General features: G+C 41.4%; 1 protein-coding gene across 1 annotated transcript in view; it reads right to left on the minus strand.

Annotated features, from left to right (window-relative positions):
• TRABD2B (TraB domain containing 2B) overlaps window positions 1-19,027 on the minus strand; it is a 233,989-nt gene that overhangs the window by 49,615 nt on the left and 165,347 nt on the right. The window contains exon 5 of the mRNA XM_075182037.1: window positions 9,550-9,640. Coding sequence (XP_075038138.1) covers window positions 9,550-9,640 — 91 coding nt within the window. The remainder of the gene's footprint in view (window positions 1-9,549; window positions 9,641-19,027) is intronic.

Consider the following 19,027-nt stretch of genomic DNA (forward strand, 5'->3'; position numbering starts at 1 on the left):
CTGACATTTATTTATAATGTAGCACAGTACAGGTGTTTGAAATGATAATATTTCACTCATGCAAACCAAAAATGCAAGTGTGATTTATAACCTTTCCTAATATAACATAGAAAAGTGGTTAGCAGATTTAAAAGTCATTTTTGAATTATTGTCTTCTTTACCAGAGGATGTAGCACTATACAGCTACGTGAATTGAAAACTGCATTTCCACTGAAAGGAGAAAAATAAAAGTTAAAAACCTGAAGTACAACCAAGCCTTTATTGCATACTTGCCTACATTTTAAATCCCCCCTCCGGGAGGGAAGATCTCAGTGATGCGATCTAGGAGCGTGGCACCAGAATCGTGTCATTAATCTCCGCCCCTCTGCAAAATGGCACAATTTTCGGCCTATTGCAGCAGGGGGCGGGGCCAGGATGATGCGATCCTCTGTAAATTGCGTTACTAAGGCCCGCCCCCCACTCAAGTTGCAAAGGAAGTGACAGGAATCGAGAGGTTGCCCTGTTTTCCCGGGAGTCCGAGAGAACTCCCAGACTTTCATAAGTCTCCCGGACATTAGGGAGATTTGACGTGAGACCCAACAGTAGGGAAAGCAACCAACATCTGGAGGAAAGGTGTAAGCATGCCAACAAGCTAGCCAATGGTTACATTACTAACTAGAGACCTGGTCCATACATGTATTGCCTGGTTTTGTTCACAAATGCAAAAAATTAGATTTCATTTTATAATCTGCCAATGAGTTGTAAGGTATTAGGCTTTTTATTTACCAATATGCGGTGATAACAAAGATTTTCTATCGCCACGTATCGCAATAGAAAATCACTTACTGCAACAAATGTACTAGGAATATATCGCTGTAGCGATACTATACTATTACAATACATACTATTACAATAAGTGATACTCAGCTGCTAGCGGTAATGGTTGGCAGTGGTAACAGACGATTTACCACTTTGCCAGCCAGCTTAGAACGCATTTGCACTTGCATGAATCCGGCTTGGTAGTTCACGCATGTGCAGTGGAACTGGGAGTCCTGCTTTGGGCTTCCTGCTCCACTTCTATTAAAATTAAATAAATGAAAAAAATATAAAAAAGTAAAAAAAATAAATGAAAAATACTTAAAATAAATAATTAGTTTGTCTTATTGCCAATTAGAACAACATGTTTTATTTAAATAAGTAAAGCATTTTATATTAATATCCTCTGCTATCACCATCTTTATTAAAAATGCTTCCTTGTGCTTTGCAGATCTATTCCCTGGAGGTGTCTACCCACGGCGATGGCATGGTGACAGCCCTTAATAGTGGGAAACACTCTCTCTCCTACGTTCAGTGACACCTTTTGCCAGGGCCGTAACTAGGGCTGTGCAATAGGGGGAGATCGCCCAGGGCGCAACGCTTAAAGTGGGAGCAGTTAAAATTTTAAGTTACGGCTCTGCTTTTTGCTATGAGTAAGGACATATTATAAACCTATGTTATTGAAAAATCCTCCTCTCTCTACCCCGTCTATTTCATGTCACCAACAGCTGCATTTAAGTGACACCATCATTATCATCATCATCGCCATCCTCATCATCATCTTCATCAGGCACAGGCTGCAGCCTGGTCCTCCTATTGGTTGATTAGGCCCTGTTAATGAGTTATATGATACATCATTAAGAGTCTAAAAGTAGTATGTAAGAGAAGAAATGCAAAAGATAAAATGTATCTAGGGGAGTATTATTATTATTAATGTTTATTTATAAGGCGCCACAAAGTATCCGTAGCGCCGTACAGGGACAAACAATGGCACAGTACAAGGTGAAACAACACAGTACAAGTAACAGTAAGCACTATAACTCTGGGGGCTCAGGCACAGCATGAAATAGAGGGAGGGAGGGGAAAAGTGAGTATAGGCAGGTAACTATGGCCCAAGAGTAGCACAAATGTGACAGTAGACTGTCCTTTGGGGCAAGCTGTAGGCATCTGAACCACTGACCACAAATCTGCAGAATGGTGGAACAGCTTAGTGCCAAGGTCACTACAGATTTCACCTGGGCTCAGCACTGCACAAACTTTAGGACACTTTCTTGTTTGGGGGACGCAGGTAGCAAATTGGAGCAGACAGCAGTGTCGGAAAAAAAGCATCTATGTGGATGTTACATTAAGGTTTAGTAGATTACTCCAATTTTCCAAAATTGATTGACAGAGTTAAAAGACATGTTAGTAATATGGTTATTTGCCTATAAATTGATTTGAGCAGCTTCCACTTTTGTATTTGTCTATTAGACAACAACTTCCATATAAGAAGGTGTACAATGCCAGTAATTGCATGATGAAGTCACTTCAAAGTCTCGCCTACTCTTAGACCATCTCCTTTAAATAATTACGCTTCCTATTTTCTCCTATGATTCTCCATGTTGAAGCATCACTTTTAATTTAATTGGTGTAAAATTATCATCAGCATTTACTTATATAGCGCCAGCAACTGTTGTAGCGCTTTACAATTGGAAAATGATTTCTGGGGGTAAATGTATCAAGCTGAGAGTTTTCCGACCAGTTTGAAAAACCAATCAGATTCTAGCTATCATTTATTTAGTGTATTCTACAAAATGACAGCTAGAATCTGATTGGTTGCTATAGGCAACATCTCCACTTTTCAAACCCGCCGGAAATCTCTTAGCTTGATACATTTACCTCCTGATGTAAGTAATGGGCAAATACTGATTGATGCCAACCCACAGAACGTGTTACAATCGGGTTGTTGGATGACCCTGTTTGGCATCTGTTAAGCCGGTCACCCCATTTCCAGGGCTCTGTCCAGCTTTTGTCGCTCAATGGAATAACTCGGCCTCCAACATTGTATATTGTTGTTGCACTTAGACAATGTATCAGGTGGGTTTCTGTGTGTACACAGCATTAAGCAGGGAATACACCAATCTGCCCTGTTCCTTCCATTAGAAAGACTGAAATTTTGTACCCCCAGCGTCATCGACATCTTTATGATTCATTAAGTTACAAAAGAGGAATTAACACTACCTACATCTTCCCTGCTCGAAAACAGCCTTTGAGACCTAGGGGTAGATTTACTAAGCTGCGAGTTTGAAAAAGTGGGGATGTTGCCTATAGCAACCAATCAGATTCTAGCTTTCATTTATTTAGTACCTTCTACAAAATGACAGCTAGAATCGGATTGGTTGCTATAGGCAACATCCCCACTTTTTCAAAACCGCAGCTTAGTAAATCTAGCCCTTAGTGTAGGGTAAGCAATAAGCTATATAATGTAGCAGCAACCTGTGCGTTCCTAACAGATATGTTACCTTATATACTCATATAATGTAACAGTATGATACAATATAATACTGTGCTTCGTACTGCAGACACTTACTCTGCAATGTAGGCTACATTATGCTTCTTAGCATGACGCCGAGAGACACTGACTAAGGCTTGCAGGTCTCGTGCCTGGAAGCATATCCTCAGAATCACTGATGCTGCCATTGCTGTTTTTATACACGGACGTCCATATATACACTCATAAAACAGACTTATTGGGGTAAAAGAAAGTGCATCATAATGTTTAGGAGTCCCAGATGGCCTGTGAAACGTTACCACAAAGAATTTATACCTAAAACTCTGATTCCCAGAAACACAAAAGGAAATCTCCCTGGAGACTTTAGTATCTGCCGCTGCTGAGGCACTCTGTAAAGTAGGCGTATAATAGTGTAAATGCTTCACTGATGCAAAAATCTGCATGGACTCTGATTGTTATAGAACATTGATGAGCAACCTGATATACTTCAACTTCCAACCCTCAATTGGGCCGCGCATTATCCACATTACCCTCAAACCTCTCTACATGTCCATCACATTAGATCACCCCACATAACCCTTACATGTACTTTAGACGTCCCGCCACATGTCCATCACACATCCCCACATGTCCCATAGACCTCTCCACATGCCCATCAGACCTCCCCTACATGCCCATTAGACCACCCCTACATGCCCATCAGACCTCCCCCACATGTCCTTCAGACCTCCCCCACATGTCCATCAGACCTCCTCTACATGTCCATCAGACCTCCCCTACATGCCCATCAGACCTCCCCTACATGTCCATCAGACCTCCCCTACATGCCCATCAGACCTCCCCTACATGTCCCTCAGACCTCCCCTACATGTCCCTCAGACCTCCCCTACATGCCCATCAGAACTCCCCTACATGTCCATCAGACCTCCCCTACATGCTCATCAGGCATCCCCTATATACTCATCAGACCTCCCCTACATGCCCATCAGACCTCCCCTACATGCCTATCAGACCTCCCCTACATGCCCATTAGAACCTACCTTACATGCCCATCAGACCTTCCCTACATGCCCTTTAGACCTTCCTCGCTTTTACTTACTGTTACAGCTATTTCTCCTAGGTACTTCTCTCTCTCTTCTGCCGACATAAGAAGGAGGGAGAGCACATTGTACTCCCTCCTCCTCCTCCTAAGGTATGTTACATGAGTCGTGACCTCCCTGCATTAAGCAGACAAGTTCACCTGGCGCAGGAGTCTGCTGCTCCTGGTAAATCGTATACTCTGCTTTATAAGAAAGCAGAGAATAAATCTGATCAGGAGCAGCCGGGTGTGGACGCAGGTGAAGGCTCGCCTGGCCGCCGGTTGTCAACCACTGTTATAGAGCCAGGACAATCTGTAAGGATGTCCGTGGAGTACTACAGATCTCTATATTCATTAAAGCACATTGCTGAGTTCAAAAACCATAAACGTATATGTGTATGGACAGAGGTTCAGAGACCGGTCTGTCAGTGGGAGTTAGGAACTGCTGTAAACTATACATTATTATAGGATTTGTATTTGTATTGTATATCCTATTTGTTATAGATGGATACATGGACAGTAAAACTGTGAAAGAGTAAGCACATCCAAATTAGGGATACTTTATCAGTCTCTCATATATTCATTTTTCTACTGCAGCACCTGACACATTTGCTAGATGAATATATTGTGCGGACCAGAGAGTTCTATAATGATAGTCATATTTGTCCCTCCAACCAACTCAGTAAAGGTCATTTAAGAACTACAAAATAAGGGGGCACGCAGAGCATTTCATTGTGTGAATTTGTAAAATTAGGGGAGGTGCACCTACACATTGTAAATAGCTATTTTAGAAAAGAGAAAGAGAAATTGTGTATACAGGGCACTCTTTCGATCTGAAGTTTATAACATAATAATAGATGACTGTTAAAAATAAAAAACTTTATTCTCATAAATTTGACATTAGCAAAATAATTAAAAACTTAACGTGAGTTAATATTTTGACCAAATAAAAAGTCCTATTAAAAAGTGGTAATAACCACTATTCTATCTCACTGTATTCGTATATTAATCAATAGAAGTGAGCTGTTAAAATATAACATTAGCCTGATATGAGTATTATATAGAGCATACACGGGTATAATATTTTGTCGTATTCATAAATCCAAATTGGCAATAAAATATCATATATCCATAAGCTACAAAAATGTATTCCTCCGCTGTTTCAATTTTTTTAATTGACTCCTAGGGGTAGAACTTGGCACTGTTCAAAGTTGTTCTATAATCATCAGTCATGAGAGCAAGCAACCTTGACAAAGCATTTAGCGAAACGCGCGTTGGCGTTTGCTAAGCTCACGGTTGCTTATCATGATTTTAAACAAAGGAGCTGTCAACAATAGAACCCTTTATTATTATTGCAGCAATAAATAATCTTCGGGACAGCTGAGCAGTGATAATGAGGGGGTTAAGCCTTTCTTGTATTGGTCAAAAAAAACAATAATGGCTGGGGTAGTCTCCCGTTCAGCCCCTTAGCCTCTTGTTGCAAACAATTACAAAGTATTGGCACATTGAGACTTCCCATCATTAAGGGCACATTTATGAAAGTGCAAAAAATATATATATTTCTGGTAAAAAATCAGCACTGCCACACAGCAAAAGGCAAAAGAAATTACTGAAGGGGTGAATCTTAAAAAGAGACATTAAAAGACAAATGAGCATTCTAAACAAATGAATATAGAAAGCCACAAATCTGGGGAAGGGTAGGAGACCATTGCAAAGACATTAAACATCCCGCCGAGTTCAGTCCAGTCCTTTGAGCACATGTGGAAGTAGTTAGAAACTACAGCCACTCTGCCTAAATCAGGAACTCTTTATGACGATCAATATTCTCACCCATCCATTATTACATCTCTTCCCCCCCAATGCATTACTTTTTTTCCTTTGGAATAGCTCACAACTGTCCACTAATTTGATCTACATGCGGTTTTTATGCGTAAACTTTAAAACCTTTATTTTTTTAACAGAACGATGTTGTGGTCATGCTCCCTATAATTATGGTCAGACCATTTTTTGTTAAGCCTTCTGATGTCTTTCATAATACTTTTTGGAACATTACCCTTGTGATCCAGACAGAACCTGCTAAGATTCTAGGAATGCAGCTGTGGTGGACCTCTAGATGTTCCAATCCAGCCTTTATTGCTCTTGGTCAGAAAACAGCTGAACGTTTTAGGTTGTGTTCCATGGTGAATGTCAATAAATATTACAGAACTAGATTATCTGATGACCACAACATCTTGTAGTAAGATAAACCAATGCATAATAATCCTTCTTTGCTTTCCTAATGGAATCTTTCACAATATTCCACTGTTTTATTTCAACCTCCCTCTGTTAGTCTCGGTATCTCAAATACAAAGGAATCTTTCTTGAACAATAATAAAAAAGATCACTAGTGTACAATACTGGCTTGTTAAACCTAAGGCAGCGATGCACTTCCAAAATCAATAGCTTGCTTTTAAACAGCCCTGACTGGAATTAGACACCGGTGTATGCACTATCTAAAGGGATCGCTCCAGGTTCAAGAAGTCATCCGAAACGCTGGCTAGACTTACGAGACCACTTTCAGTGCTAAGCGTTTGCCAATCTTGGTTAATTCTTAAAGAGAGACATAGAGCTATGGAATCTGGAAAATAACATGTGGTTAAAAGCGTTCTTTCAAGATTTCTGACGGGGGAAAATAATCCCGACAGTAGGGGTGCACAAAATGTTATTAACAATATAAATACATTGTGGGAGCCACACAGAATACATAACAGATGAGAAACAAAAAATGTTAAAGACGAAGTATATACCATTAATATAGGGTGTGTTCTCCCTGTGCTCCGGTTTCCTCCCACAGTCCGAACAACATACTGGTAGGTTAATTGGCTGCTGACAAAAATGGACCCTAGTGTTTGTGCGGTAAAAAACACTAGACTGTAAGCACCAATGGAGCATAGGCTGATGGAAAGGATTCAATATTCTCTGCAAAGTGCCGAGGATTACCGTGGTTCAATATAGATAAGTTATAATGATTAATACATACAAGTTTAGTAAACCTATGGGTCATTCTACAAAGAGAACATAACTTTTCTGCGTGATAAATAAAATTAGATACCCGCTTAGAGCATATCTGCCAATAATCCCTTTTTTCATTGGACAGTTTAGATTTCCTGTGGGGAAAGGGGGAGTGGTCTGTTGAATCGGGGATATGGCTCGGTCTAATCAGAGGTATGACTGGGCAAATACGGGGCACAAACAGTTTTTTCCTGATTTTTATTTCTCAGAATGTAGGGAAGTATGAAGCTCCATCATAATATTCATTTTTTTCTGTCAGCTTCTATATCCCAGTATTGCCCATAGCAGCTCTAAGCCAGCAACAGCTAATATTGTAGACCTGATATGTTACTATACTGTATGATACCCATATAACTTTTTCAAAGGCAAGAATAGATGTCTCCTAAATGGAGTTTTATTATCAGTTATTGCTTTTCTTGGGATTTGTTTTACTTTAAATATCCAAACCAAGTGGTTTTCTTGTACCACAGTGGTTTTTCCAATTGAAAAAATATTTCCCTTCAAAACAGTAATTTCAAAGCAGTATTTTAAGAGTGCTGTGCCAGTGTTGAGTTGCCTCTTCCAAAATTTTGTCTGTACTGAAATTAAACTTTATGACTTGTGCATATGAATGCAGACACTTCTGTGGCAAGACCACCAACACTGCGACGAAGAGCGTCTAAACTTCACCGGGCAAACGGCTGCCTGTCGGAAGGTCTCAGCTGCCAAATCTCATGGCTCAGTCTGACGGAGCCGCTATACAAGCTCAGCACAGCATATTCCTTTAAATACCCCATAGTACCCCGAAGAACTCTGCCCATAAATAAAATTGAAGGGTAATAACCCATCACCAGGATCACTGCCATTTGTGAGATCCCTCTGATGCCTGGTCAGTTATTGATATTACTGTTATTATTAATTTTTATATATAGAAAACCAACATGTTATGCAGTGCTGTAAAAAGATTGTTTATTCATTTATATTAGTTCCTGCGCCATTGGAGCTTACAATCTAATTTCTCTACCACAATAGCATACTTACAACACACAATAGGGTCAATTTAGTTTAAGATTAATTAACTTTGGGGTAGGTTTTTAGATTGTGGGAGGTAACTGGACCACTCATGGGAGACCGACTTGGACACATTGAGAACATGCAAACTCAGTGCCCATATCAACCTGGTTTGAACACGAACCCAAGGCCCCAGTACTGCTTGGCAGCAATGCTAGGCACTGTGCTACCATACCTTCCCAGCTCAACGGACAATTCTCATGCTGGACGAGGGTGTAGAGGGTTGAAATTTGAGCGCCTTGACACCTCTTGGATGAAGAGCTCTTGAATTGCAAACTTATCCTTCTAGGGGAAGAGTTATCTCATGCAGGGCCAGGCTGGGCTGGGGGGCATCTGCTCCCCGGGCCGGTACCATAGTGGGCTACCTTGGGCTGGATCACTGGGCTACCTGCATTTTCCTTCCTTTAAAATGTTCCTAATAGGCTGCTGAGTCAAGTTGTGCCCACCGGGCTAAAATCCGCCAGCCCTTCCCTGATCTCATGGGCAGTGGGAAGCTGGTACAGGACAAATGGTTCTGCCAGTTGGGGAAAGGAGAATGTTACTCTGTCATTCTGGTATTGGTCGGTGTTCTTCTTTAATAAAAAAAGGAGCACATTGGCCACAATGTTGTTCATTACAATAGATATCTCTTAGAATAATAGTAGGATGTATTATATGTTTTGAGATTTTAAAGATTTTTTATGATTACCTTTGGAATAACTTCCTTCCATTTAAGAAATTCACTTATTCCATATAATTGATAGTGAATGTGTTTGTATTAATACAATTTTATTTTTAATATATATATATATTTTTGACTGTGTTGGTATTTTAATAGTTTGATCTTCCTCAGCGCTGGTTTTTCTTGGTATTGTATTGTAAGTGTTGCCTTTAGCAAAGTGGGGATCTGCAATAGTCCCTTCCAGCAGCGAGTTTGGTCAAATCTTTCTGCGGGTTTATACATCGCCTGTATAGAGGATACAGACTTACGATCACCCATTAGGAGTCAGTTCTTTTCTTAGTTTTTTTTATCATACCTTGGCCACAATGGACATAATTAGAAGAAATCAAGTATGCAGAAAATTGTGTTACTAAATGATCTTACTTCTTAAGTGGTTGTCCTGCCGGGGTGTGTTCAATTTCATATCCCACTTGTTTCAGAACATCAATCACTGTGTTATTTCCAAGGAAATGACCTACGGAACAAAATGTGCAGATGCTGTTAGTGCTTTTAGTATATATATTATACATTGTTTATAAAGCTGGAAAATGTTCATATTTGTTTTATACTGCACGGTCACATTATATCACATGAACTATACAGGTTGCAAGAGGCCTGGTACCTATCACTTTAAAGCTTTTTTTCTTTATGGTAGTTTGTAGCATCCCCATGGCAAAATACACTATGAAAACAGTCACCAGATCACCCGGTCGAGGAAGCTGAAGTTGTATTAGTTTGCATAGTAGACAGATGAATAAGGGTGATCCCGGATGGGAGGTGAAAGGTGAGGATGGAGGGGGCAGGGCATGGCAAATTGTGCCACTTTGGTCCCAACAGTGCTAAAGTCTGATTTTGCCAGGTAAATCACGTCCTGTAGGCTCCCATCCTGCCCAATTCACTAGGAAGTGGGTGGGATGCGGGTGAATGCCCTGCTCTCCCGAAAGTCTGGGAGACTTACCCAGCATTCAGGAGACTCCCAGACATTCCTGGAGAGTGGCCAAGTATGACATACTCTATGTTATAGTTGTCTACTCTCCCAGAAAGTCCGGGAGACTCCTGAATTTTTGGAAGTTCTCCCGGGCTCTCGGGAGAGCAGGGCAACCTCCTAGGTCCAGCTCACCTTGTTGGTAAAGTGGGTGGGGGCGGGGCTAAAGGATTCATCCTGGTCCACCCCCACCCACTGATAGGCTGAAATTGTCAAAGGTTAGTAGGGGCGTGTCCTAACGGCACCATTCGCGTGGCCATGCCCTTATGATGGAGCACCCTCCCGGACAGCTGGCTGTAAAAGTTGACAATTATGCTCTATGTACATGCAAGAAAATTGGGTGGGATCCGAGAGGGCGTCCTACACTTTCAGGAGTGCAGAATAACTCGCTAACGCTTAGGAGAGTCCAGGGGCGGATCTAGACTTTATGTTTAGGGGGGGCGATTTTGCATAATCACGCCCCTCCTTTGCTCTGATTGGCTGGCCCGCGTTAAACCCCGCCTTCTGCCTGCGATTGGCCCCACCCCCCTCCCGCTGTGATCGCCGGCTGCGACCACTCTGATTAGCTGGCCCACATTTAGCCCCGCCCCCCGCTCACGCTTAGCCCCGCCCCTCCCATTTTGATCGGCGGCTGGGTCCTAGCTTTTTGCTGCTAGGGGGGGGGGGAGGGAGGGCGAATGCCCCGATCGCCCCCCCCCCTGTATCCGCCACTGGGAGAGTCCCAGGCTTTCCTAAAGAGTATGCAAGTATGCTTTAAGGATCTTATCATTTTATAATAAAACACTAGGACAATAATGTCACCCTAATTTCATCACATGCTTTTGTTTAGTCCCAAATAAGAAAAAACATAAGCCCCCAATCCAAACTGTTCTGTTAACTTGGGTTCAGTATGAATTGTGAGTTAAAAATTTTGGTTGGAAAAAAGGGGGACTGCCCTGTTTCATCTGCAGAAAAAGAGATTGTGTCTCTCATGAGCACTGCCATACACAGACTATCAGGAACACGATGCCTGTGAGCATGTTTGCATATTTTGTGGCTAGTAGACTGTAACCACAGAAACTAATGTTGGAATAATGTTAACTTAGTGCAGTAGAATAAATTCAACTTTCAGGTCACAGAGACCTCCACAAGTGTCATGTTCAACAAAAGCTTGTTTGTTTATTCGTCTAACGGGTAGATACACTAAAAACTAAGTTCTGTCTACAGGTACCACCCACATAAAATGACATATATTCAGTACAAAAGACATACATATGTAATATATTCATCACAAATCTATCAGTGAAGGGTAGCTCATTTAAAGGAAAATCCCACTTTCAAATAAGTGGCTTCCATTAAATACATTAGGCCAAACACATATATCTGCCAATACAACATGATACCTGTGAGTTATGGTTTAGATCAGCTATTCATCTATGTCTGTCCTAGTATGTTAATATGGACAGTACAGTGGCTCAGTGGTTAGCACTTTTGCAGCACAGCACTGGATTCATGAGTTCGATTCCCGGCCAGGGACTTACAGCATCCGCGTGGAGTTTGTATGTTCTCTCCGTGTTTGCGTGGATTTCCTCCCACACGCCAAAGACATACTAGTAGGCTAATTGGCTGCTAACCCTAGTCTCTCTCTCTCTCTCTATCTGTGTATGTTAGGGAATTTAGACTGTAAGCGCCAACGGGGCAGGGACTGATGTGAGTTCTCTGTACAGCGCTGCGGAATTAGTGGTGCTATATAAATAGCTGATGATGATGGTGATGTTTAGTTTGGATGCTCTGGGTAACATATACGTTATGCAGCCTTAGGACTGTCTGTCTCAACTAATCCCACTTCAAAATCCATTTAGTGTTATCTTTAAAGATTTGTTCCATGAATTAATAACTATGACCATACTGGCCTAGTTTTTAACCCCCAAGGGGCAAATGCAGGTGGCGCCACGTCTGCGCAATACCGTGATTCACGTTGCCATGCAATCTGGTGTGGGGCCATGGTGAAAGGTTTTGAGGCAAACAGTATCATTGCATATTGCATCCCCACCCTGCCCACTTTGCAAAAAGTTCAATAGGAATCTGTGAGGATAACCTCTACTCCTCTGGGAGAACTCCCTGAAATTCAGGAGTCTCCAGGACATTCCGGAAGAGTAGACAAATAAACATGCTGCTAATAGGAACGTCATTTATTAAGCACACTTGTTGCCCTTTCATCTAAATGCACATTGAGGTGTACGGCTGCTCTCTACACTCTGTAGACATCTGCCCACACAGGAAGTGAGCCTAGGTGTGCGGAGAGGCAGGACAATATGAAGAGACGCGCTGTGTAATAGTTGCAGTCGCAGCCTCCTGGATACTTATACTTGAGAACCATCACTTTCATTATGCTTTTCAGTTTTTCTCCTAAATTACTGCTCAGTTTAGCCTCATTTATGAATTAGTCTTTATTACATTTATAACTTTTGTGTGTTGGAATTTTTGTATTTCATAAGGCAAAGTACACCCAGAAGTGAGTGTGCTTCTGTGACGAAATATAATGAGAAGCCACAAAATACTTACTATTCAAAGCATAGGCGGAGACACAGTCTCTGCCAGCTGTGATCTGGTGCAGAAATCATGTTCTTCTGTGGATTTATTATTATTTATAGAGCTGTATACCTACAGTATACAGCAGATTTCCTATGCTACCATGTTAGTATTCTTGCTTGTATCCTTTTTTTGCTATAAATGTTGCAATCTCTTTTTTTTTTTTTTTAAATATTATTGCATCCTGAAAAACCCCACAGAAATTTTGCATCATAAAACTTCCATCTTTCAATTTAAGTGTTGCACCTTGTGTATGACATTAGAGAACATTTTTATAAACAGTAATACAAAATAACTGTGCAAGAACAGGTCAGCAGAAAAGTAATTGTCAGAAATGCTCCACATTTATGAAAACAAAGGGCCTCATTTACAGTCGGAGGCAAAGTCCATTTCAGGCGCATCCTGCACATTTCCACTGATGGGGCTGCGCAGTAAGCGACCGTTCCCTGCAATTCCGTCTGCTTTTCAAACGCAAATGTACACTGCGACAGCTTGCTTCTCAGTACGAGGTAAAGGCTGGAATACGGAGTTATGTAGGCGTGACCGTGAATAATTCAGATACTATGGGCGTCAAAACTGCCCTAGACGGATAAAGACGTAGACGGAACACACGTCAAACAAGACTGAAAAAGTGCGGCAGGAATTAGGTGGCGCAAGTAGTTAGCTAGCTGCAGGAACTGGTCGCAGCTTGGTAAGGCATTATGAGTGGGACGCACCTGGGGTTGCATGCCACTCGTAATACCCTACCAAGCTGCGGCATACTCCCACTCCTACTCTTTCATGTAAGTCTTAGACGCACATTGCATCCGACTCTAAATGAAGCCCATAGTCGGCATCTTTAGCCTACTCTACTCTAGGCGAGAAGAGGGACCTTATTAGCACCAGTTCCTGGAGATAAATTCCACCTGTCGGCTCAGCCCCACCTGTTTCTACACCTGTGCAACCGCACGTTCCCTGCCCAGTCTCAGTTACCCTGATCTTACCCACCTGCCACCAGTGTACTGTGGTAGGGGAGCAGGTAGGTGGCTCAGGTCTGAGGATCCATAACGGGTGTGTGGCAGCTTAATGGGGAGGTCATTTTATGAGGGAAGAACAGTACAAGAAAAAACGACAGTAAACAGCCATTAATTTTGCTTAAAAAGAAATTCACCGTACATATGTTATACTTTAGACTGTAAACATACTAAGAATCAGTAATAATTCTATGTTTAGGCCTGACGTGCTGAGCAGCTGATAACAGTGGTTTCTCCTCACTCTCACTGCACCGTTCTCAGCGATCATTCCCTTCATTGTCCTACATGCTATAAAACATAAAAGCCACAAAACTATTATCCTAATTTATTGTGACAGATGGTGAAAACTCCGGCAAAGGGGAGGTCACTGTGTCTCCTGCCAGGGGAATAACGCTGCAAATGAGGGGAGTACAGCTGTGGTGCACACACAGAAACACACACACATACATACAGGCACAGATACATATACACACACTGATGCATACACATTGACACACACACACTAATTCATACACACTGACACACATACATACAGACAAAGATACATACACACCACACACACTGACACACACACAAACACATACATACATACATACATACATACACTCACACACACACACACATTGACACAAACACATACATACACACACACTGATACCTACACACACTGTTACGTACACACACTGATACATACACACCACACACAGACACACACACACATACTCACACACACATATTTCGGTTTGTGATGTGACATAGTTAACATCAAAAAATATCCCCTCATCCTCCTTGCACAAACTGGAAGTATATTTTTGCTAACATGTACAGAGCCACTAATTGTGTAATCTGCCAAGTATATTATCCCCTCTAGAGATCTGAAGACCGCTGCTCTGTTCCAGCAACCACTGGATTTATATATGTTGATATATAGATATTTCTTTTAAATCGGTTGTCTAGAAACCAGGGATAAACAAAAACTGTGTGTACCGTGTTTCCTGAACACCTGCAGCTCTAATGGCGTTTCCTAAATCATTTCTTTCAAAAAACACAGGTCCTATCTGTTCTTCCTTCTTAAATCATTGGTAAGAAGAGTTAAAATTGTGACATAAATGATGTGACAAATGTACTTTAAAACAGGGCTAAAGCTGTCTCCAATTTTACAAACACCTCTCTGCTCACAAATTCTGTACATGGTGGGGATATAGTACATCGTGTACAAACATGGACAGGTTGGTTGAGGATTAGAACTCTTTTAAGTCTCAAAACTTTGAGTATTTTGCTACAATTTAAACTCTTAAGGGTAGATTTACTAAGCTGCGGGTTTGAAAAAGTGGAGATGTTGCCTATAGCAACCAATCAGATTCTAGTTGTCATTTTGTAGAATGCACTAAATAAATGAAAGCTAGAATCTGATTGGTTGCTATAGGTAACATCTCCACTATTACAAACCTGCAGTTTAGTAAATCTAGCCCCTAAAGTAGTATGGATTCGGTGGATTCAATGGCTTTAGGAAACTTCAGGTTCCATGACAATCCCAGTTTTTAAATTAAAAATGATGGGAGCCCTGTGCTAGAGTGCTACAAGTATATTATAATCCAGACCAAATAATCCCTGTTATGTGGGTTATTCTTATCACTTATTAATTAATCTGCACCAATTTGCTAAAAGGTTTACTTTTTCCAGTGACCGATGTTATATGATTACTCGAGACAATGGTATGTTTTGCAAAAATAATTGTAACTGGAAAACTATTTGCTGGTCATCATATAGGAACACATCTGTCTAGTAGATTGAAACTGCAGTTTTACATTTTCACAATACAAGAGCAAATAAATTATATAGAACAACGTTAATCATGGCAGTGACAACAATGTGTGCTTTGCTTGCTCTAATTAATAATAAGGGGCCTGATTCATTAAGGATCTTAACTTGAGAAACTTCTTATTTCAGTCTCCTGGACAAAACCATGTTACAATGCAAGGGGTGCAAATTAGTATTCTGTTTTGCACATAAGTTAAAAACTGACTGTTTTTTCATGTAGCACACACATATCAACTTTAAATTTCAGTGTACAAATAAGCTATCAAGTATTTGTGTGCTACATGAAAAAACAGACAGTATTTCATTTATGTGCAAAACAGAATATTAATTTGCACCCCTTGCATTGTAACATGGTTTTGTCCAGGAGACTGAAATGAGAAGTTTCTCAAGTTAAGATCCTTAATGAATCAGGCCCAAGATTTGTAATCACACATACAAACCATCTATGACCTGACTAGACACGTACACACAAAGCCAATCGGAACAAATCTGATAATAATAATAATAATAATAATAATAATAATAATAATAATAATAATAATAGTCTGAGGTCCAGGCATGGGCCCCTTAGCTTTGTGGGTGGTTGATGATTTATAACGCATTCTACTGTAAATTATGATCAACCAGGTTCTCACTTGTACCCAATGAATTTGGCTCTACAGAACAATAATTTTCAGGAACAGACTAGTTGTAATGTTGGGACATTTTTGGTTGAAAACAACCAAATTTGACGACTGAAAGACTTTTGACATAAGTACACCCATAAATGACCAGCATTATATCACTCAACCACATGAGTCTATACTGAATACTTGGCATATGTAGAGACAGTGGATGTCACCAGTTCAGGCATAGCTATATCATTAGGCTACAGCAGTGGTTCCCAAACTTTCTCAGCCTAAGCCAAAATAATTACCGGGTAGTCACATTTATTAAGTAGCTGGGTCAAAATGACGTAAGATGTATTTAGACCTCTACACCATCACATTGTGCCCCTTCATCATATCACTGCCCCTCTTCACCATATTACTCTGTCCTGCCCTTCAGCATCTCTCTCTGTCCCCCTTTCAGCGTCTCTCTCTGCCCCCCCTTCAGCATCTCACTGTCCCCCCTTCAGCATCTCTCTGTCCCCCTTTTTCAGCGTCTCTCTCTGTCCCCCTCCTTCAGTGTCTTTCTGTCCCCCCCTTCAGCATCTCTCTCTGCCCCCCCTTAAGCATCTCTCTCTGTCCCCCCCCTTCAGCGTCTCTCTCTGTCCCCCTCTTTCAGCGTCTCTCTCTGTCCCCCTCCTTCAGCATCTCTCTGTCCCCCTCCTTCAGCATCTCTCTGTCCCGTCCCCCCCTTCAGCGTCTCTCTCTGTCCCCCTCCTTCAGTGTCACTCTCTGTTCCCCTCCTGGATTAGACATCTTTTATCGCCTGCAGTAAAAACAGCGCTTTTAAAGCAGCAATGGCTGGCCCCACCACCTGGATTACATTATACAGGCGTGGGGCCAGCCACTGCCGATTTAAATGCGCCATTTTTGCTGTGTCCATTCTTAGTGACGTCATTTGGGACTGTACATATTTATATCAGTCATATTTTTCATTTGGAGACGATTGAAGATGTCGGATCCAGTGCATTTCTGTTATATGGTAAGTACATATTTTCAGGTTGTCTGTGTTATGGGAATCGCTTTTGTATTGTAGTTACAAGCTATGTCGGCATTTAAAGCATACTTGCCAACAATCCCTGAATGTCAGGAAGACTCCCTGAAATAGGGGTGATCTCCCTCACTCCCTGAAGAGTCTGGCATTCTCCCTGATGCTGAGCCAGTACAAGACGTGGTTGGCTTCGCTATCTGCGGCATGATGACACAGTTCAGAAATTATGTCCTATGTCCATATATTGATGCCTATGGAAGAGGCCATTTTCATGGAGACCAAAATATAATCAAAGACGGATAGGTAAGACAACTTGACTTCAGTAATGGAGAGAGGAATGTAAAAGACACTTCAGTCTCTAGAGATTCATTAGCTGCGTTTCTTTAACGCATAGTTGCCTACTCTCCCGGAACGTCTGGGAGACTCCCGCATTTCTGGGAGACATAAAGTATGATCTATGAGGACTCACTGAAGGGGCCCCACCCATCCTTGTCACCAGACTTATATAGAAAGTGCTGTCTACTGGAATATATAAGAGTAAATTAAAGCAAAATCAATCTACATAAGAGAACAATTCAGGCCGATCTAATCTGTGGGTGTCCAGGTGTGAAACTACATTCCCCAGCAATCTTTACCAGGAGATAGCCAGACAATAACCAGCAGGGCATGCTGGGATATGTAGTTTCACAACTTCTGGAGAGCCACAGATTGCCCAAGCCTATAACAATATGTTTGGAAAATATTACCCACTGCTTTTGACGTTATTTGGTTACACTTTCTCCTTTGTATTATGGAAATCTCTAAATAAAATGATATAACAAACAGATCTGGGCTGATTACATCTCTGGTAATTCAATCCAGAAGGTCAAAAGTTAAGAAAATATAAAATGTTGTCTGTTTTTGCTATGCGAGTTGTCTGTTTTCATTTCTAAAACATTTAAAAGAAACAAAGAAAAACAAATGTTCTCAGTTTGACCCTGGTTGCTATTTGCTTGTGAGTCTCTCCCAACCCTGCAGTATATTTTCTAACCTAGTTGGCATCCTCGAGAGTCAGGTTCCACTTTATCCATCACTAGAACGGTATCATCGGGGAAAGGAACAATCTACAGGCTTTTCTGGAAGTATAAAGAGCCATGTTGAAAAGAAACAGCTCTGTGAAAGTGTTACATGCCTTATCAGAGGGCGGCTTGGCAGACTCTTCACAATCTCGTGCCAGCGAAAGACTAACAGGACACAGTGAATTCCCTTCTCCTTTTCTCACAGACAAGATTGATAATGAAAGTGCTGAGAGTTAATGGATTACCTGCAGACACTTCTGAACATTCTATCTACTGTGAGGACATAGTATTTTATTAATGCAGAACTGATCCTATTTCTTGGTATCTTTGTAAGTTAATCGGTAATTTGATTTAAAGTTGCATTTCTATGTATGCAGTTCCCTCCCTTCCCCAAAACTCCCTGGCGGTGCTCCTTGGTGTGTTCACCAGGGCTCAGTGGTTCATAAGAGCCCCCCCCCCCCCCCCCCCCCTGTTCAACAGAAAACTGACGCTGCTGTGACAAGACCAAAAGATCAATTAGAACCCATCACAGAGAGCGCAGCTTTTGATTGGTTCTCTTGTATCTGCTAAAATACTCACAACCATCATCAGCTATTTATATAGCGCCACTAATCCCGCAGCTCTGTACAGAGAACTCACTCACATCAGTCCCTGCCCCATTGGTGCTTGCAGTCAAATTCCCTGACATACACAGAGACAGAGAGAGACTATGGTTAATTTGATAGCAGCCAATAAACCTACCAGTATGTTTTTCAAGAGTAGGTGGAAACGGAAGC

Source organism: Mixophyes fleayi, chromosome 8 (genome assembly GCF_038048845.1).
Source record: "Mixophyes fleayi isolate aMixFle1 chromosome 8, aMixFle1.hap1, whole genome shotgun sequence".
Classification (NCBI taxonomy): domain Eukaryota; kingdom Metazoa; phylum Chordata; class Amphibia; order Anura; family Limnodynastidae; genus Mixophyes; species Mixophyes fleayi.